Below are 22,503 nucleotides of genomic sequence, written 5' to 3'. Positions count from 1 at the left end.
GCCTCTATTGCATACACAAGGTTTTTCTTTGATTTGACCTAGTGACCTAGTTTTTGACCCCAGATGACCCATTTTCGAACTTGGTCTAAATTTCATCAAGGGTACCATTCTGACCAAAATTCATGAAGTTCAATTGAAAAATACAGCCTCTATCGCATACACAAGGATTTTACGTGATATGACCTAGTGACCTAGTTTTTGAACCCAGATGACCCATTTTCGAATTCGGCCTAGATTTCATCAAGGTAATCACTCTGACCAAAATTCATGAAGATCAATTGAAAAATACCACCTCTATCGCATACACAAGGTTTTTCTTGATTTGACCTAGTGACCTAGTTTTTGACCCGAGATGACCCATTTTCGAACTCGGCCTAGATTTCATCAAGGCAATCATTCTGACCAAAATTAATGAAGATCAATTGAAAAATACAGCCTCTATCGCATACACAAGGTTTTTCTTTGATTTGACCTAGTGACCTAGTTTTTGACCCGAGATGACCCATTTTCGAACTCGGCCTAGATTTCATCAAGGTTATCATTCTGACCAATATTCATGAAGATTAATTGAAAAATACCGCCTCTATCGCATACACAAGGTTTTTCTTTGATTTGACCTAGTGACCTAGTTTTTGACCCGAGATGACCCATTTTCGAACTCGGCCTAGATTTCATCAAAGTTATCATTCTGACCAATATTCATGAAGATTAAATGAAAAATACAGCCTCTATCGCATACACAAGGTTTTTCTTTGATTTGACCTAGTGACCTAGTTTTTGACCCGAGATGACCCATTTTCGAACTCGGCCTAGATTTCATCAAGGTTATCATTCTGACCAACATTCATGAAGATTAAATGAAAAATACAGCCTCTATCGCATACACAAGGTTTTTCTTTGATTTGACCTAGTGACCTAGTTTTTGACCCGAGATGACCCATTTTCGAACTCGGCCTAGATTTCATCAAGGTTATCATTCTGACCAATATTCATGAAGATTAATTGAAAAATATAGCCTCTATCGCATACACAAGCTAAATGTTGACAGACGACGGACGACAGACGACAGACGACAGACGACGGACGACAGACGCCGGACATCGAGCGATCAGAAAAACTCACCTGAGCATTGCTCAGGTGAGCTAAAAATGGGTCATAGTGTCAGAAACTAGGTCACATCAAAGAAAAACTTTGTTTATGCCATAGAGGCTGTATTTTTCAATTATCTTCATGACTTTTGGTCAAAATGATTGCCGTGTTCTAGTTCAAGTTCGAATATGGTAATCAGGTGTCAAAAATTAGGTCACTTGGTCAAATCAAAGAAAAATGTTTTGTATGCGATAGCAGCTGTATTTTTCAATTGATCTTCATAAAATTCCTAAATTAACCACCAAAATCAGTCACCCATGAATACTGGCCTTTTGTTTCATAAAATTAACACTGACCAAAACTGGCTTTTCTGATGCAGATCAGTTATACTGTACTTGAATTCTGGGTCGTCAGTCGGACTTGCTAGTTTTAGTAATTGTGTTACACTGTAATGTTATGCAGTTTGTAGTAAGAACAGAATAGAATATAGTATATTTTATTAACCAGTTATCAGCCATCACTGACATAATCATACATAAATGCAATGTTAACGTAACAAAATTCCATAATAGAACTACAGCTTGATTGTGATTGATATATACTAGCGGAAAAAAGAAACTGCATGTGTAAAATGTTCATGTATCGCTCAATATTATAAATTAAAGCTTGAAACTTTACACAGGTAAGCTGTGTATCCCTCTCGGTCATTTGCTGATGCAATAACCATATCAACTGAGCTGGTGTTAAATAAAGGTCAGATAAAACCCTGTTGAAATCTTTTTTGCGATTTCTTATATACCTCCTAAGTTATAGCATATTATACCCATGCACAGTTTCTTTTTTCCGCTAGTATATATAAAGCATGAAGAGTACTGTACTGTGTCACATGATTTCTGTTGACATATAACGACATATCAATAAATCATGCATGTAATTTATTTCTATGTTGTTGTTTTTTCTACACACAAACATTGGCAATTAATTATAATTGATAATTATACCCCCACAGAACAAAGTTTGAGGGGTATATAGGAGTGAGCTTGTCTGTCGGTCCGTTGGTTTTATGTTTTCCGGATGATAACTCTTGAAAGGCTTGACCATTTTAAATAATTTTTGGTACACAGGTGTAACATCAGAAAATACAGGTAAAGTTCAACTTTGAGGTCAGAAGATCAAAGGTCAAGGTCACAGTGACTCGAAACAGTTAAACAGTTTCCAGATGATAACTCTTTAAAGGCTTGACTGATTTGAATAATTTTTGGTACACAGGTGTAACATTAGAAAATACAGTTAAATTCGAATTTGGAGTCAGTATGTCAAAGGTCAAGGTCACAGTCACTCACAACAGCTAAACGGTTTCCAGATGGTAACTCTTGGAAAGGCTTGACCAATTTAAATAATTTTTGGTACACAGGTGTAACATCAGAAAATACATGCTAAATTCAAATTTGGGGTCAGTAGGTCAAAGGTCAAGGTCACAGTGGCTCGCAACAGCTAAACAATTTCCGGATGATAATTTGGGTACACTTGAGCCTAGGATCATGAAAATTGATAAGGAGGTTGGTTATGACCAGCAGATGACCCCTAATGATTTTGATGGTTTTCGGACAATAACTTCACAACGCTTGGGACTAGGATCACGAAATTTAATATGAAGGTTGGTCATGACCAGCAGATGACCCATAATGATTCTGGGTTCAAAAGATCAGAGGTCATTTAAACCAGACAGTAACTTGAGATGACCTGGGCCAAGGATCATGAAACTTTATAGGGAGGTTGATCATGACAAGCAGATGACCTCCATTGAGTTTGAGGTCATTAGGTCAAAGGTCAAGGATGTTCAGCTTTGACATTGGCTTAGTTTTGTGACAAGGCTATATTGTGGATGTATAACTCTAGTTATTTCTATAACCAAAACAACACCCATTAATTAAATAAAAAAAAACAGCACTCAGTTATTCCCCTGTCTTATCTATCTGATGACAAATTTGCGTTATAATAAAGCAAACAAGAGCACCGCCTTGCGGGTGCTGACGCTCATCTGATTTTTTTTGTGTAATAGAAATATTGTCCTACCCATGATTTTCTAAGTCTAAAAAGGGCCACTTTTTGCAAAAAGCAGGATAGAGTTATGTTTCTTGATGTACAGTGCCCACTTATGATGGTGAAAAACTGTTGCAAGTTTTAAAGCAATAGCTTTGATAGTTTATGAGAAAAGTCGACTTAAACATAATACTCAACCAAGAAAATGATTTTCTAAGTCCAAAAGGGGCAATAATTATTGCAAAAAGCAGGATGGAGTTATGTTGCTTGCTATACAGGGTCAGCTTATGATGGTGAACAAGTGTTACAAGTTTCAAAGCAATAGCTTTGATAGTTTAAGAGAAAAAGTTGACCTAAACATAAAACTTAACCAAGAAATCTGATATTTTCTAAGTCCAAAAGGGGCCATTAATCTTGCAAAAAGCAGGATGGAGTTATGTTTCTTGCTGTACAGGGTCAGTTTATGATGGTGAACAAGTGTTGCAAGTTTTAAAGCAATAGCTTTGATAATTTAGGATAAAAGCTGACCTAAACATAAAACTTAACCAAGAAAACTGATTTTCTAAGTCCAAAAGGGGCAATAATTCTTGCAAAAAGCAAGATGGAGTTATGTTTCTTGATGTACAGGGTCTGCTTATGATGGTGAACAAGTATTCCAAGTTTCAAAGCAATAGCTTTGATAGTTTAGGAGAAAAGTTGACCTAAACATAAAACTTAACCAAGAAATCTGATATTTTCTAAGTACAAAAGGGGCCATAAATCTTGCAAAAAGCAAGATGGAGTTATGTTTCTTGCTATACAGGGTCAGCTTATGATGGTGAACAAGTATTCCAAGTTTCAAAGCAATAGCTTTGATAGTTTAGGAGAAAAGCTGACCTAAACATAAAACTTAACCAGGCAACGCCGACGCCGACAACCGCTCAAGTGATGACAATAACTCATCATTTTTTTTCAAAAAATCAGATGAGCTAAAAATGGAAGAAACCAGTGTACTGAGAAAAAGCTGCTCTTCTAGTCAGGGGAGACAACCAGTCCTGGTCAGGGCAGACAACAGCAGTCTTGGGAGCACCATAAGTAGAGCATTTGTAATAGTAAAACAAGGTTGGTCATGACCAGCAGATGACCCATAATGATTCTGGGTTCAAAAGATCAGAGGTCATTTAAACCTTTTCCAGACAGTAACTTGAGATGACCTGGGCCAAGGATCATGAAACTTCATAGGGAGGTTGATCATGACAAGCAGATGACCTCCATTGAGTTTGAGGTCAAAGGTCAAGGATGTTCAGCTTTGACATTGGCTTAGTTTTGTGACAAGGCTATATTGTGGATGTATAACTCTAGTTATTTCTATTACCAAAACAACACCCATTAATTAAATAAAAAAAAACAGCACTCAGTTATTCCCCTGTCTTATCTATCTGATGACAAATTTGCGTTATAATAAAGCAAAAAATGGAAGAAACCAGTGTACTGAGAAAAAGCTGCTCTTCTAGTCAGGGGAGACAACCAGTCCCGGTCAGGGCAGACAACAGCAGTCTTGGGAGCACCATAAGTAGAGCATTTGTAATAGTAAAACAGGCTTTTGATGCTGGGGAAAAAACACTGCTTGATCTTGTGAATCTAAATGATGTAGACATATTTTTATTTTTCTACACAGAAATCAACATCCCGACTCCCAACACCGAGGCCCAGCCTGAAATTGACACACAGTCCTTCCAAGTATGATGTGGGCTATTCCCTGAATGTTCTGTCTACCACTCTGATGTTAAATGATCAATTGTGAATCTTTTAGCACACCATAACACAATGAATGCCTATCCTTTGAGGTCATTATTCGAGTCATGCAAATTAACTTCAACTTTCTGCAGATTAAAGGCTGGAATATTGCATTTAAACTTTGATCCGTCCTCTCTTTCAAAGGTATACACTCCCCTGAAATTGAAAACAACAATCTCTTATTTGTAACAAAGTTAAACAGAAGATATATGTTTGTTTCAATGTAAGATTGAAACCTCTTTCACAGAGTGAATACCTGATATAATATTTTCCCAAGTGGCATAGCAAGTTTCTTCTACATGTACAACAAAAAATTCTTGATCTCTCATGTCTTTTTAATTGTTAACCGTTTATAAGTGAAAATTTGTTTAATATTATTCACTGTGAAATTACCAAATACGTTATAAGTATTTGACCCTGGGGGATAATTTGAACAATCTTGGTAGAGGAACACTAGATGCTGCTACATACAAAATATCAAAGCCCTAGGCCGAGTGGTTTTGTACAAGAAGATTTTCAAAGTTTTCCCTATATAAGTCTATGTCCATTTGACCCACGGGGCGGGACCATATTTGACCCTAGGGAGATAATTTGAACAATTTTCGTAGAGGACCACTAGAGGATGCTACACACCAGATATCAAAGCCCTAGGCCCTGTGGTTTTGGACAAGACGATTTTTAAAGTTTTTCCTTTCGGTTGCCATTGCAACCAGAGTTTTGCATGGAGGTCACAAGGATTTTTTATTTTTAGACCTACTGACCTAGTTTTGAACGGCATGTGATCCAGTTTCGAACTTGACCTAGATATCATCAAGTGAACATTCTGACCAATTTTCATGAAGATCCATTGAAAAATATGGCCTCTAGGGAGGTCACAAGGATTTTCTATTTTTAGACCTACTGACCTAGTTTTGGATCGCACATGACCCAGTTTCGAACTTGACCTAGATATCATCAAGATGAACATTCTGACCAACTTTCATAAAGATCCCATGAAAAATGCGACCTCTAGAGTGGTCAGAAGCAAAAGTTTATGCACGCACAGATGGACGGACGAAGGATGCTGCACGATCACAAAAGCTCACCTGGTCACCTTGTGACAGGTGAGCTAAAAAGTAAAATGGAACAAGAGCTCGTCGAACACGAAATGCCCCCCTTGATGCATTTAGTAATTGCACAAGGAACAGGAATTATATGCTCACTGTAAACAAACGTTCTACCATTCCGGTTTAATCTGACCTTGACCTTTAACCTATTAACCTAACAAGAGATAACAGAGTGATCCTGGTGCCATCCACTGAGCCATTTTTGAATGTTCCAAATTTCAAGACTGACTCAAGGTCAAAATCAAGGTCAAATTTAATTTTGGTACAAAACAATGTGTATGTGGTCCAAATTTGAAAGCTGTGGCTTGAGAAATATGAAAGTAGGTCACTAGATCAATATCAAGGTCAAAGTTCATTTCCGTAGACAGAACTATGCATGTCCTTTAAATCTGGAGGCTGTAGCTTGAGAAATGTGAAAGTAGGTAGTAGGTAAAAATCAATGTCAAATTTCAATTCAGAACACAAAAATATGCATGAAGCCTGTACCTTCAGAAATGTGAAAGTAGGTCACTAGGTCAATCTCAAGATCAAAGTTCATTTTGGTACACAAAACTATGTATGTGGTTCAAATTTGATGGCTTCAGCTTGAGAAATGTGAAAGTAGGTCACTAGGTCAAAATCAAGGTTATATTTCATTTTGGAACAAAAAACTATGCAAGTGGTCCAAATTTGAAGCCTGTACCTTCAAAAATGTGAAAGTAGGTCACTAGGTCAATAACAAGGTCAAAGTTTGTTTCAGTACACAAACCTATGCATGTGGTCCAAATTTGAAGGCTGTAGCTACGAAAATGTGAAAGTAGGTCACTAGGTCAAGATCAAGGTCAACTCATGTCAAGGTTCATCTTGCCACTCAAAACTATACATGTGGTCCAAATTTGAATGATGTAAGTTATGGACATGAAGATTCTAAGTTTTTCCCTATATAAGTCTATGAACCATGTAACCCCTGGGGCGGGGCCATATTTGACCCTAGAGGCATACTTTGAACAAACTTGGTACAGAACCACTAGATGATGCTACAAAATATCAAAGCCATAGCCTTTGTGGTTTGGACAAGAAGATTTTCAAAGTTTTTCCCTATATAAGTCTATGTAAACCATGTGACCCCCAGGGCGCTATTTGACCCTAGGGGAATAATCTAAACAATCTTAGTAGAGGGCCACTAAATGATGTCATATACAAAATATCAAAGCCCTAGGCCCTGTGGTTTTGGACAAGAGCTTTTTTCAAATTGTTTTCCTATAACCTTAGGACGGCCAGCACATATTTATGCAATCTCTCCAGGCATATGTATGTTTTTGACAACACAGAAAATGACGTCACTCGACCTTCAGCTATTTCCGGAAGTAAATAAAATGAAAGTAGAAATGCTAAACTTGAAAACGAAAGCCACATTTTGATTCGTAGATAGTCAGGGGTCACGCGCAGGGGTCACCCCTTCTAAATGTATGCGCGTGGACTCCTTTTTTTTTTTTTTTTTTTTTTTTTTTTTTTGCTATTGGGGAGCCAATTTTCAGCACTTTATTACGAATTGAAATTACCTGGGCTTTAGAACAGCATGTCAGCTTTTAATCTATGAAAAAATATTTGAGCTCTGGATAAACAGAAATCCCACAGGGGACCAAGAGTACATTGATAATTTTGGAACTTCGTCAAATCGCTCAAAATGTCATTTTTGATGTTGTCTGAGAGTGTCAGTATATGCCTCAGATGTAAGATATAACGGTATTTGAGAGCTGCAGACCTAGACATTTCAGAAATATTTTCAAAATAAGTTTCGTGTAATAAATGTTGTTTCTACGGAAGCGTGAAAGGGCCACCAGACTCTAATACGTTTTAGTACGTTAAGGCTGCGGAAAGGATATACAGATTTCCTAAAATGCATTTTAGTTTAGCCATTTTTGTCTCAAACGTCAGTTTTCGTACAGACGTGTTAAAAAATGTCGAAAAAGCATTGATTTTTAGATAAAAAATGATTTCTCTAATAACCTTAGGACGGCAAGCACATATTTATGCAATCTCGCCAGGCATATGTATGTTTTTGACAACACAGAAAATGACGGCACTCGACCTTCAGCTATTTCCGGAAGTAAATAAAATGAAAGTAGAAATGCTAAACTTGAAAACGAAAGCCACATTTTGATTCGTAGATAGTCAGGGGTCACCGCGTCTAAATGTATGCGCGTGGACTTTTTTTTTTTTTTTTTTTTTTTTGCTATTGGGGAGCCAATTTTCAGCACTTAATTACGAACTGAAATTACCTGGGCTTTAGTACAGCATGTCAGCTTTTAATCTATGAAAAAATATTTGAGCTCTTGATAAACAGAAATCCCACAGGGGTCCGTAACGGATCAAGGGTACATTGATAATTTTAGAACTTCACCGAATCGCTCAAAATGTCATTTCTGATGTTGTCTGAGAGTGTGTCAGTATATGCCTCAGATGTAAGATATAACCGTATTTGAGAGCTGCAGACCTAGACATTTCAGAAATATTTTCAAAATAAGTTTCGTGTAATAAATGTTTCTACGGAAGCGTGAAAGGGCCATCAGACGCTAATACGTTTTAGTACGTTAAGGCTGTGGAAAGGATATAAGTCTATATAAACCTTGTGACCCCCGGGGTGGGGCCATATTTGACCCCAGGGAAATAATCTGAACAATCTTGGTAGAGGGCCACTAGATTTTGCTCTAGGCCCTACGGTTTTTTAGGGGTCATCTGCTGATCATGGCCAACCTAACTATCATTTTTCCTGACACAAGGCCCAAGCATTCTTGAGTTATTGCCCAGAAACCATTTTACTGTTCCCAGTCACTGTGACCTTGACCTTTGATATACTGACCTCAAAATCAATAGGGGTCATCTGCTGGACATGACCAACCTCCCTATCAACTTTCGTGACCGTAGGCCTATGCGTTCTTGAGTTATCATCCGGAAACCGTTTAACTGTTCAGGGTCACTGTGGCCTTGACCTTTAACATACTGACCTCAAAATCAATAGGGGTCATCTGCTGGTCATGACCAACCTCCCTATCAACTTTCATGATCCTAGGCCCAAGTGTTCTTGAGTTATCATCCGGAAACCGTTTTACTATTCAGGGTCATTGTGACCTTGACCTTTGACATACAGACCTCAAAATCAATAGGGGTCATCTGCTGGTGATGACCAACCTCCCTTTCAACTTTCATGATCCTAGGCCCAAGCGTTCTTGAGTTATCATCCGGAAACGGATTGGTCTACATTCCGACCGACCGACAGACCGACATCTGCAAAACAATATACCCCTCCTTCTTCGAAAGGGGGCATAACTATGTTTAACCCTTACCACATATATCCCGCAGGACATTCCAGTGTTATATGACTACTGTATTGAAATGCTGGTGAGTCTTTCGAAAGCTTTGGTTCCTGAAATACACACAGCAGTTTGTATTTGTAAGTTATTTCCTTGGCATTTAGAAATGCAGTCAAACTTCATTCACTATCCCTGTATAATGAATATTTTTCGATATCTCAAACTACTTATAACTTGAACAAATTTTGCCTGTCCTGTTGAGTTTCAGCTAACAATGTCCTAGTACTAAACAAGCCCACAAATTTAGTTGAAATCCTATCAGTTGATTCAGAATAGTTCCTGGACAGACAATCAGACTGATGGTCAAGACAAAATCAAACGAACTGTTTAGCTCTATGTTTAACTTACTGCGATTCATCAGTTTCATTTACATCTGTTGGGTTTAATGCCGCACCGACACAATTATAGGTCATATGACGACTTTCCAGCATTTATGGTGGAGGAAGACCCCGGGTCCCCTCTGTGCATTCCTTCATCAAGAGCGGACATCTAAGTAGAACCACCTGTAAGCCAGCTGGATGGCTTCCTCGCATGAAGAATTCCATGCCCCAATTGAGGCTCAAACCCATATTGGCGAGGGGCTAGTGATTTCATCAGTTTCAAAACACTATTCCAACGTATCTTCTGCATATATAATACTCCAAGCAGTCAAGGAAATGATATGAGATCACATGCAAGATGGGCTTACAACATGCAAATAATCACAAGCTAAAAATTGCTTTTCAGTAGCCCAATAAAAGTCTTCAAGGTAAGAATCAAGACATTCATAGGCTTTCAGACTAGTGCTAACTTTGACCATTGCTAATGTACATGTTTTTAAAACATATAAAAGTGTCCTCCTACCAATCCAGTAACTCCCCTGCCATGCAGAGTTTCCATTGAATTATTATTGGAAAAGGTTTTCAACTCTCTATCACGTAGCTGAACTGTGTCCTCCCCAAGATTCTCAATACGAATACAATATCTCCACTGAAAATACAATAATACATGTATTACTTAAAATGAAAAATGAACAAGATTTGAACGCCCCTATGGTCGCCTATTGGAAGTAACTTCGTAACTTTAAGTCTCAAGTATTCTTTGACCTTGACCTTACCTTAGCATTCTCCAGTCATTTTTAGTCTTACAATCACTGTGACCTTGACCTTTGACACCATAACTCTAACAATATAGGTCATCTCCTGATTATAGACAATTAAGATTATGATGTTTGATAAGACGTGGGTCTAAGCATTCTCAATCTTTTGATAAGAAGCCATTTTCAGGGCCAAAGTCACTGTGACTTTGACATCATAACCCTTTAACAATATGTGTCATCTTCTTTGGCCTAGAATTACTGGACTGAAACTGAAGTGTCTACATTTTGGACAAATGAAGCAACCAACCAAAAGATCAACTGACAAGAGCAAAACAATTTAACCCATTTCTTCAAGATGGGTATATATAATTGCAGGGTATCATCTACTATAATACAAAATTTCTATTCTCAGGTGTGAGTGCTCCTAAGAAGCATAATACATCTCCCACAAATCAATCTGATTTTTTCTTTCATTGAAAAGCATTTGCAATGCACATCTAGTCTGATATCCACCTTTAAGCTGACGAAATTATGCAAAACCTGTTTTGTTACAGAAATACAATTTTTCAAGCAAGATACACATTTGAACAATCAAATAGGAAATGATGGAACATTTTATTTCTCAAAGGAGTCAAAGCAATACTTATTGTAAAGCTATTGTAATTATAATGTATTTACTGTAATGATTGCTACACTTTGCTATGGCAGTGCTCTTAACAATGAAATAAATCTTACCCAGTACTTGTTGTATACTTCCTGAAAAACAAACCAAAAACAGAACAAATAAATCTTCTATGTATGGAACTATTTCAAAATCGGACTTAAGTAATCTTTAGGAAGAGACGTCATTTGAAGATTTTTCTAGTTCTAGCTCTGGCATCACTAGTCAACTTATTTTTTTACAATTTTTCGTGCTTGTTACACTTGAGAGCAATTAAATATGAAATAATATTTATTGTAAGCCTGTTGCAATTATAATATGAGCCATGCCATGAGAAAACAACATCCGCGCAGTCTGGTCAGGATCCATGCTGTTTGCTAACAGTTTCTCCAATTCCAATAGGCTCTGAAAGCGAACAGCATGGATCCTGACCAGACTGCGTGGATGGGCAGGCTGGTCTGGATCCATGCTGGTTGCAAACCCACTATGTTGGTTTTCTCATGGCACGGCTCAATTATATTTAGTATAATGACAGCTGCAGTTTATGGTAATGGCTTTAAAAATGAAATAAATCTTACCAAGTCTTTATTATATACTTCCTGAAAAATAAACCATCAAACAATTAAATAAATTTCAGAATTTCTCAATTTTATGCTATATTCAAAATATAATATACATGTATCTGTTATTTTTCAATACTAAATATGTTATTTGTCAATTTATGTGTATAAATGTTTGTCAATATCCAAATGCGAGTTATAAAACTTTTGTGAGCAATATTCAATACCAACCAAGACAAAAACAGTATTTGAACAAATATTCACAAACATCACTTTTTCCAGAAGAGTCATATATACAAATTGTTTCCATCATTATATTAGATCAGTTTTTATTGGCTATCATTAATTTTATTGCAACATTTTCAAAGAGGTTGTAAATTTAAAACTAATTTTGTCAAATTAGGACTTTAAAATGCATATATGAAATGTGTCTGTTCCCTAGGGAATAGATAAGGTAATCTCCTACCTGAATAACATTTTCTTTCCCTGCTACATGTTGTAGTTAGGCAAGAAAGTGCAGTAATTTACAGTTACACTGAAGGATACTACAAAGTTCAAATCTTTTAATTAACCTTTAGCCTGCTGGCGGCAAGTGATTATGCCTTTGCGACCAGTGTTGACCAAGATCAGCCTGCACATCTGTGCAGACTGATCACGGTCTTCAGTGTTTGCTATTCAGTCATTTTTTCGAATAAGAGATGGTATCATCCAAACTGAATAACGGACCAGTCCATTTTTGAAATTTAGCAGGGTAAGGGTTAAAGAAGCTCCCTCCCACTACTGATATACCTGGTTTCCCATGTAAAAAGGTATCACAGTAACCCTAATATTCTCAGTTGTTTGTTTATAAACGTCTGATAAACGTAACCAGGGGTGATTTGCTTCCTGAAAAGACCTTAAAATATCTTTTGCCACATATCTAGTAGCTGAAATGAAAAGAAAAATGTGTAAATAACATTTGTAAAAATGCAATAATACAAAACAAAGCTGATTTTTTTTTTCATTTAGGCATAACTGAAACAGTATCTTTCAAACATCACCAAGATAAATCTTAACATGCTGGACACGACTGATTCCGTCTTTTCAACCAGTGTAGATCATGACCAGACTGCACTGATGAGATCTGCACTGTTCGCCATTCAGTCAGTATCTTTTTGGTAAGTACCCCTTTTAACAGTAAATGGCATTCTCCAAATTGAAACATAGCCAAGTTCATAATTGAAATATAGCAGGGTAAGGGCTAAAGGCTGTATAATTCATACCTTTTTTTGAAAAATGTTTTATAATACATAAATTAGTATGTATGACTAGTTTTGTAGTGAAGTGTTGATGAAAACAACATCACTATTTCAAATGTGTAAGACTATCTGTAGTTAAAATGAACTTGTGTCTTTTAGATTTATCTGTGGTAAGCAAACCGCTTACAGTTGTCTGACAATTGGTCAGATATGCATGTAGATGCTTATTGTTAGGTCAAAGGATTAACAACACATAAACCTTCACTTACAAGTATACATGAAATCACAGCCTTTCTATTATCTAACAAACATGTACCTATCTGCACATCAAGATGAAAATTTCACAAAAAACCCAAACTAGACAAAAACTTCTGTTTGAATTTTCACACAGTAATTTTGATCTGAGGTAACTTACATTTGTCTGAATCAGGTACCGGTGTCAGAAACTTATCAAATAATTCATGCTGTATCGGTTTTGCATCTTCTGTCACTGTATAAGGCATTATGTCCTGGTGAGCCACATAGTCTATTCCTGGAAACAAAACAGTCACATACATATACAGAATATGTATAGCTGCATAATCTATTCCTGGAAACAAAACAGTCACATACATATACAGAATATGTATAGCTGCATAATCTATTCCTGGAAACAAAACAGTCACATACATATATTGTATAAGTATAGCTGCATAGTCTATTCCTGGAAACAAAACAGTCACATACATATATAGTATAAGTATAGCTGCATAGTCTATTCCTGGAAACAAAACAGTCACATACATATATAGTATAAGTATAGCTGCATAGTCTATTCCTGGAAACAAAACAGTCACATACATATATAGTATAAGTATAGCTGCATAGTCTATTCCTGGAAACAAAACAGACACATACATATATAGTATAAGTATAGCTGCATAGTCTATTCCTGGAAACAAAACAGACACATACATATATAGTATAAGTATAGCTGCATAGTCTATTCCTGGAAACAAAACAGTCACATACATATACAGTATATGTATAGCTGACATAGTCTATTCCTGGAAACAAAACAGTCACATACATATACAGTATATGTATAGCTACATAATCTATTCCTGGAAACAAAACAATCACACACATATACAGTATATGTATATCAGATACATATACAGAGATTCTGGAATCATTTAAATTCATGGTTTTCACATAAATGGCTATATTAATGGCAAAGATAAAGTTTAAGTTTATATATGAAGCTACAGCAACAAAAATTTTAAAAAGATAATACAGTGAAATAATTTCATTTCACCGAGCTGAAACTCTGAGATTTTGTCCATTTCATGCGGATCTGAATTAATGGATTTCAACCTTTCAAGATAAGTGAGAGTTTTATTTTTTTTGTTAGGAACAGGATTTTATTTTATGAACAGAAATAACCTTGAAATCCAAGAAAAGTAGTCCCTCACAAATATTGATTTTACACTACATAAATTCTGCTTAAATCACAATTACTTACCGCGTATTGAATATATCTGTGAAAATAAACTGTATCTGTTCCCATTCTCTGGTGGGCGAAATGTCACTGATAAATTCTCTACTCTCTGAAAATATAAGTTTGTGAGACAAAAGTAACAAATGGTACCATAAAATATTTCAAAAATATTACAATTAATCAAATATCAGGTATTGAATATGGCTGTGTAAAACTGTGTTTCACTTCTCATACTCACATGGGAGAAACTTCACTGAAATATTATCTGCTGTCTGAAAATATACATGTCTGAGCCAAAACTAACAAAAGTTATCTGGCAATATTTTCGAGACTTTCATATTAATAATTTATATATTATGGGATGATAAAAGAATTTACAACCTCTCTGGGATACATAGATAGATATTGGAATGTAGGATAAAAAATTAAAACCCTTTCAATCATTGTACAATAGATACTTAGCTATGTTGCTGTAATTCTTTGTTGGACAATTTACTCATTCTGTGTCTCTAACATCACTCTGGTTTACAATTACTGTAAAATCATTTAATTTCGTGGGCATGAAATTTCGTGGTTTTGGTAAAAACGGCAATTTCATGGGGATATGAATTTGTGGATTTAAACTTTTGAACATAAAATGAATGGGAATTTTACTTGTTCGTTGGGATTAAATTTCATTGAATGACTCAACCACGAAAATTAGTCCCCCACGAATATTAATGATTTCACAGTACCACACTGATCTGTTATTGTTTCACTTAGGCCTTACTGGATATATCAGGCATGATGTGCTAAGTTTTCAAAGACAATAACAAAATAGAGAGTTACTCACTACATGCTGAGAATCTGTTTCATCGACTAGAACCTGATAGTAAAGCTGTGTTTTTCTTTCTGATCTGCTTGTTCTGTAAATCAACATTACACAATCAAACACACAGTGCAAAACATTCATAGTTCTGTAATGTGGATGAAATTATTCTAATTCATGTTTTTCAGTGGTTTACTGAAATATAATAGTAAATTATTTCCTGATATTTCACATTTTTAAACAGTAAGATTATCAAAATTATTTTCATTGGCAAGGATCTACCCTAGAAAGCAGAAGAGTATGAACAATAAATTACTGCAATAAAGATTCAGATTTACATACTTACAAAAGCTGTATTAAAATACAGGACACTCGACTGTTTTGATGCTAGCTCATACCTGAGGAAACTTTAGCTATCACTGGCAAGAGGTGGATGAAAACGTGGGACAAAGTTTGAATCAAATCCATTTGGTAATACAGAAATAGTGTGAAAGTTTTATCAAAAGACTAAATTCTAATTTAACCAGAATTTCTAAGTGTAAGTAAAAGGGACATTATTCATGTAAAATTTTCACCTATGTCAAATCCATATTAGCAATAACTGAAACATAACGATAGTGCACCAAAACAATCTTATTCAATGACAAATCTCTGTTTGTGATATATCATTTCTTAATTACATTACATATGAAAAACTATCAAGCGGGAACATCTTGAAAGGATGCCCGCATTCTGATTAGTCGGTATTGTAAGTGTGAAATTTTTGTTACAGGGGGAGATAACTGCAACATTCCATGGTATTGTTATTTCCCTTGACTCCTTCAAAAATAAAATAGACAACTGAATGTAAAAAGTCTGATTACAATTACAAGTACATGTACATTAATACACTGGCACTAACAACACTAACCTGTCTTTCTGAGAACGATCATCAACTCTGGCTAGCCATGGATGTAACACTACCCCTCTGTATGGAAATACCTTGTGAAAAAACATCTGCAAAAGATTTTTTATATATACATATATATATATTTTTTGTTTACTATAGCCTGGAATGAAAATATCAAAGAAATAGTTCAGCTTTCAGTTTTTTTTCCTATTAAATTAAAACAATCATTAACTTCAATTTTTAAGCCATTTGTTTTATTTCTGTACTTTCTGAAAGTTTGTGTTACATATTAAACTAAAAGTCATTCATATAAAATTCACCATTACCTTGAAATTTAATTTGCCCTTGCAAATTTTAATATTAAACAATTCGGAACTCTCTAAGGAAATTATTTATTTCTCTCTTGTTTACCATATAATATCATAGTAAATATTTATGATAAATATTCTCAAGGTGAAGCTTCATAAATGCCTTTCTTTTGCAAAATGTAATGCCCCTGGGGCTTTGATATGGAACTATACCGTATAATACGGTATTCTGGTACACTGTAAATAAGGAACTCAAAATGCGTTACCTGTCCTGGCTGATATGCTTCTGTTTCAGTATTGGGTTCATGAAACTTTCCCATTGGAATCAGCCTGTAAAACACAAGAAGAAGCCGAGTAGTAATACTTAAGAGTCAAAGAGGTATAATATGAGATTTAAAAATTTTCATGTACAAGGCCCAATTGGTGCCCAAGTTGCTCATCTGAGAAGAACACTGACATTTGGTTTGATAAACATGCAGTTGATTAAAAGTAATGCAAATGCTTTTTGTTGTTGTGATGGCTCCAAACTGTGTAAACAAAACCATCAAAAAATTGTCCTAAACATCCTATTTAATTTAGCTGGACTGCAAGATGTCATTCTATTTCTGCTTGTGTTTTTTACTACCAATTTTTAATGACTGGGATCCAAGCCCAGGACCTTTCATTAGGGCTGTGTATCGGTTAGATTGATTGATACGATATTTGTATCAAATAAAAATGATTGATTTTCGATATATATCAATTTGAAATGATATTCTTATATTTAGAAAGTACAAATGTATGTGTCACTAAATTACACTTTTCAAAGTATGATGTCTTTCTCGCAGTAAAAAATTCCACTGACCAGGACTTTTTAATTCTAAGTTGTGCAGATGTCATGTTAGTCAGCTTCTCTTTTGAATCACAAGAGTTACAACACCATTATCAAAACAACCGCATACACAAATTAAAATCGGTCGCTAAATGTTTTATTGAAACTGAAATAAATGTAATCTGTCTGCCGAGAGAAACAAACATAAATAATACAAGACTTAGTGTATATAGTGTTTTTCCACAATGTCATGTAAATTCGGTCACATGTGCTCCCACAATGGAAAATTAACAGCGTGCAGTTTTGATTTCATTGGAAACTCACAGGTAAATTCTGGTCAGTGTGTGAATAAAAATATGAACAAGAGGGCCAAGATGGCCCTAGGTCGCTCACCTGATAAACACACCATAACAGTGTAAACATGTTTGACATAGTGATTTCATGGAAACAAATATTCTGACCAATTTTCATAAAGATTGGATCAAAAATGTGGTCTCTTAAGTGTAAACAAGCATTTTCTTCAATTTGACCTAGTGACCTAGTTTTTGATCTAAGATGAACTATATTCGAATTTGATCTAGATTTGATCAAGGCAATCATTCTGACTAAATTTCATCAACCTCGATTAAAAAATACAGCCTCCATCGCATACAAAACGTTTTTCTTTGCTTTGACCTTGTGACCTAGTTTGACCCCAGATGACCCATTTTCAAACTCGGCCTAGATTTCAACAAGGTTATCACTGTGACAAAATTTCATGAAGATCAGTTGAAAAATACAGCCTCTATCGCATACACAAGGGTTTTCTTTGATTTGACCTAGTGACCTACTTTCTAACCCCAGATAACCCATTTTCAAATTCGGCCTAGATTTTATCAAGGTTATCATTCTGACCAAAATTCATGCAGATAAAATGAAAAATACAGCCTCTATAGCATACACAAGGTTTTTCCTTGATTTGACCTAGTGACCTAGTTTTTGATCCCGGGTTACCCATTTTCGAACTCGGCCTAGATTTCATCAAGGTTATCATTCTGACAAAATTTCATGAAGATCAGTTGAAAAATACAGCCTCTATCGCATACACAAGGTTTTTCCTTGATTTGACCTAGTGACCTAGTTTTTGACCCCGGATGACCCATTTTCGAACTCGGCCTAGATTTCAACAAGGTAATTATTCTGACCAAAATTCATGAAGATCAATTGAAAAATACAGCCTCTATCCCATACACAAGGTTTTTCCTTGATTTGACCTAGTGACCTAGTTTTTGACCCCGGATGACCCACTTTCGAACTTGGCCTAGATTTCATCAAGGTAATCATTTTGACAAAATTTCATGAAGATCAATTGAAAAATACAGCCTCTATCGCATACACAAGGTTTTTCCTTGATTTGACCTAGTGACCTAGTTTTTGATCCGAGATGACCCATTTTCGAACTCGGCCTAGGTTTCATCAAGGTAATCATTCTGACCAAAATTCATGAAGATCAGTTGAAAAATACAGCCTCTATCGCATACACAAGCTAAATGTTGACGGATGACAGACGCCGGACGCCGGACATCGAGCGATCAGAAAAACTCACCTGAGCATTGCTCAGGTGAGCTAAAAATGGGTTTCCTTATTTAGTTAAATCACATGCTTAATTTAAAAATGACATGTCACTAAAATAACAGCCGAAGAATATGTTACAAAAGCATACTTTTTGGTTCTTTTTAATCTTTTAATATTTTGACAAATATGACAATCTTCAATATGATATATTAATCAAACCTATAATACTGGTATTCGATTTACTGTAATTACATCGAAAACTGGTACACATCCCTCCCTTTCACACACCTGACAAGACATAGGCACTGCACTTGTCACACACATTTTGGCCCTGGATCACGCTCACAGGCCTACTATTCAAAGTCACACGCATTTTAAAAAATAAACATCAACTGTTTTTTTTCGTAGAAAGTAGCTGAATCAAATTTGCCCGGCAACGTTGACACGGTGTTTTCATACCATATAAATTATTATTATTATTAATACAGGTTTTACATTCACTGGTGCAATGTGTAATTTCTACCGCATGAATAAACGTCACAAAAAGTAAACATGGAGGGAGACAATTCAAAACCAGGTCTATTTTGTGTTAAAAAACTTAATTTTCCATGCGAGTAGGTCTCCGGCCTCTACACAGCTTTGGCTCCCAGACGTTCCCCCCCCCCCCCCCCACACACACAGGGCTCTAAATAATTTTTCATAGCAAAAGTTTAACCTTTTAGTTGTTTTGTCGGATCGAGCAGCTTTATCATTCATTTAATAACGTGCATATTACCAATAGTTTTCTATCGGTCACAGGCTTTTCCCGACCAGAATCAATGACATTTGCTACGATCTCAGGCACAATTCCACGTGCGATTTCTTGATTAGATTTTTCAGTTCTTGTCACAAAATTAATCACAGAAGGAAATGGGCTGTCATTCTGTTTCTTTGCTCATTCTCACTTTCTTACTGCTGATGCCATATTTGCAATTTCTTAATAGGGGAGATCATTCTAGCATGCTAATAAATGGCACGGTTCAGATTGTATCGCTGACTTGCATTTAATAGCGGTGTATTAATCATAATTTAACACCCTGACAAATTATACCAGTGTAAAAATCAATGATCGGAAGATGGTTTCTTGGCGATTTTAAGGGTTTTTGCTACAAATGAAATTGAAAATCAATACGTTTTTTAATGACATGTTTTGGAATTTAATTCGTTTTTGATGAAAATCATTTTGTTTTAATATTAAAACAATGCTTATTTGGAGCCCTGCCCCCATCCCTCCCAACAAGAGGCAACCGCCCATTTGAACCTTGGTCACACTCGTGGTCTTTGTAGAGCCTTGACAGCTATGCTTTCATGCCTCAGGCAGACACTAACACATTGCTTCAAGGAAGTGGCTAGTAGCTGTCCGGTACATTAGTCAAAATAATTCAACGTTCAGATTGTTTTATATTTGTGACGGGACCAAAATAATGGAGGATAAATCACAATAAATCAATGAGGTTCGAATGGAATCCCTTTTCGATACATGTAAGTTTTATTTGAATTTAAGGCCAATTCGTGACATAATCAGCATTTAAACTTATAGCATGTAAAGCATTAACAGCGGTGAAATTTCATTGGAAATTACTCTTTCTAGTGTATGAAAAAAATACTCAATATTTCCTAGGATCGCGTCAATTTTTTTTGACTATCTGGTACATGTACCTGGATGCCTAGCCTGTCTTCTAGGGGTTTACTACAGTTAGTTGTCCAGTAATCAATTTCTTTATGAATTAAGTATTTTTCAGTGCAAGTATTTATACCTTACACTATAAATTTTTAAACTACATCTGTGTAGTGATAGTTACTAAGGTATATAGGCCACTTCCAACAGCCTTGCTGTAGAGTTAACAGTAAAGCGACGTGGTTAGAGTGTCTGCCTACTTTAAATTATAGTGTCAGAAGTGTTTGACAGACTCATGCTGTGGGCATGGAGTGTCATTCTGGAGAGCTGGTAAGCTCTGAAAAGCTCACTCTGACGTTACAATGTATTGTCTAGTGTCTTACTGACTTAATATGAAAAAATGATTTTTTATACAACAAAATTTAATGTACAGTACACTTATTTGAAATTTAAACATCCGAATGCAATACTATCCGAAAGTATTGATGTTCGACCTTAGCCGATATCTACCATGTAACGTTACAAAGGCTAAATCTTACGAAACCTACTGCAAAGAATACTTTCTCCGGCAGCAACATTGGGTCTCTGCATGAAGAAACAAGCGAGTCGTAAGTAACCTTTGAGACAATAATTTTCTGAGTGACATGGTGAGAATTTTACTACGAGACCGGTTTGAGCAAGTACTAGGTCAGAAACCACCAATCTACTATTTGAGGTCATATGGACCTAAATATTCCCTCTATGTAGGTTACAACTCACTAAATAATTGTTGTTCTTTATTCTATATAAAATTGACCTATTTCCAATGGCCGCAGCACACCACAGGACCCATTTTAAATGTCTGTAACCTACATTTTCTAGAATATTGTCAGTTCTAACTAAAAATCAAAAGATAAGTGGGTGTTATATTTGATGCAAGAAAAATAATTTCAGTCAAACATAAAACTGCAAAATCAGCTAAAAAATGAGACCCCAAATTATACTGGTGGTGTATGATCTAAGTCTCCATGAACAGTTTTGTCATGTTGTTATTTCATTATGAAAATGCTACCTACATGTCAATCATAGATCTGTTATGCGATTTTAGCAAAAAAATTGCAAAGAAAATAAGGAAAATAGCCCTACAGAGCAAAAAAACTGAGGACTCTTTGTATCCGCCATTATGCGACTACCTATATTTTTTTCAAGCCATTTTTCCATTAGTGTCTGTATGCCTATGTTCTATACAAAATGGACAAATTTCAGAACTGACGACCAAAGCTAGGCCCATTTCAGAGTACAAATCCTAACCTCATTTAAAGAATTATCCTAAAACTGGCATGAAATGAAGAGAAAAGAAGGGGTCATGAATCCTAGCTGTAAGCAAGATTTTACCTGTCACATTTACTTTCTGTAGAACTGCAAAATCACACCAAAGGTAATACGTCAGGTAAGGTAAGTGTGATAACTTGTACTAAAATTGAGGTTTACTTCACCAACTACAGCCTTCCCTTCCATGTTTTTCTAACAAATGTCAAAAGAACATCCACAATGAAATCAACAAAAGCTAGCTTTGATTTATTTATATACCTCTCTGACCACCCTAAGACTCAGTGTACAATTAAGTGTTAATTAACCTGTCCGAAATTATGATTTAGACCAGATGGCTCCTGGTCCAGTTCTTTTAGTACTGATATGTCTACAACAAAATTTAGGCATGTTCTAATCTCTATTCTGGCCTGTCCCGATTAACTCAATTTTTGAGAAGGGAGGAGCAGGTCATCCAGATTTTAGTGAAAATTTAACATATACAAATAGTCAGAAGTCATTCCTCAAAAGACTATGTACTAAAATATATACTGATTGTAAACTGCTCATACTCCAAATGTTTCAGGATAAAACTGAAACATGTTTATTTGTAATTACTATTTAAAAGTCACAGCAGGTCAAACAGATGCATTCCTGGCCACCAGTGCCTCTGGAGAATCATTAATTACATGTGTATCAACATTAGCCAAATTTCAGTGATTCCACTGGCAAAAGATGTAATTAAAAGAAATAATGTTGAAAAGTACCAAATTTAAACCTTAGCTTTTTCTGTAATCACATTATC

The 22,503-nt window shown here is 35.7% G+C and overlaps 1 protein-coding gene across 1 annotated transcript; it reads right to left on the bottom strand.

The window, feature by feature from the left end:
* Nucleotides 1-1,569: 1,569 nt before the first annotated feature.
* On the bottom strand, nucleotides 1,570-21,104 carry LOC123534434 (polymerase delta-interacting protein 2-like). Its single transcript, XM_053519456.1, has 12 exons — nucleotides 20,960-21,104; nucleotides 16,656-16,719; nucleotides 16,103-16,188; nucleotides 15,217-15,289; nucleotides 14,409-14,493; nucleotides 13,320-13,436; nucleotides 12,456-12,592; nucleotides 11,685-11,705; nucleotides 11,181-11,201; nucleotides 10,211-10,336; nucleotides 9,341-9,420; nucleotides 1,570-5,064 (listed from the first exon to the last, which is right to left on the bottom strand). The coding sequence occupies exons 1-12, from the start codon at nucleotides 21,055-21,057 to the stop codon at nucleotides 4,947-4,949; spliced, it is 1,026 nt and encodes a 341-aa protein (XP_053375431.1). The 5' UTR covers nucleotides 21,058-21,104; the 3' UTR covers nucleotides 1,570-4,946.
* Nucleotides 21,105-22,503: the final 1,399 nt, after the last annotated feature.

The sequence above is a fragment of the Mercenaria mercenaria genome, chromosome 12, assembly GCF_021730395.1.
Source record: "Mercenaria mercenaria strain notata chromosome 12, MADL_Memer_1, whole genome shotgun sequence".
NCBI lineage: Eukaryota > Metazoa > Mollusca > Bivalvia > Venerida > Veneridae > Mercenaria > Mercenaria mercenaria.
This window is presented reverse-complemented; position numbering and strand designations above follow the sequence as displayed.

Bases quoted from the DNA above. Each gene is read 5' to 3' on its own strand.
- LOC123534434 (XM_053519456.1), bottom strand. From the start codon at position 21,057: ATGTCACTCAGAAAATTATTGTCTCAAAGGTTACTTACGACTCGCTTG. The intron at 16,189-16,655 runs GTAACGCATTTT...AATCTTTTGCAG, and splicing joins AAGCATATCAGCCAGGACAG to ATGTTTTTTCACAAGGTATT. The intron at 10,337-11,180 runs GTAAGATTTATT...TTGTATTTTCAG, and splicing joins AAGTATACAACAAGTACTGG to TGGAGATATTGTATTCGTAT.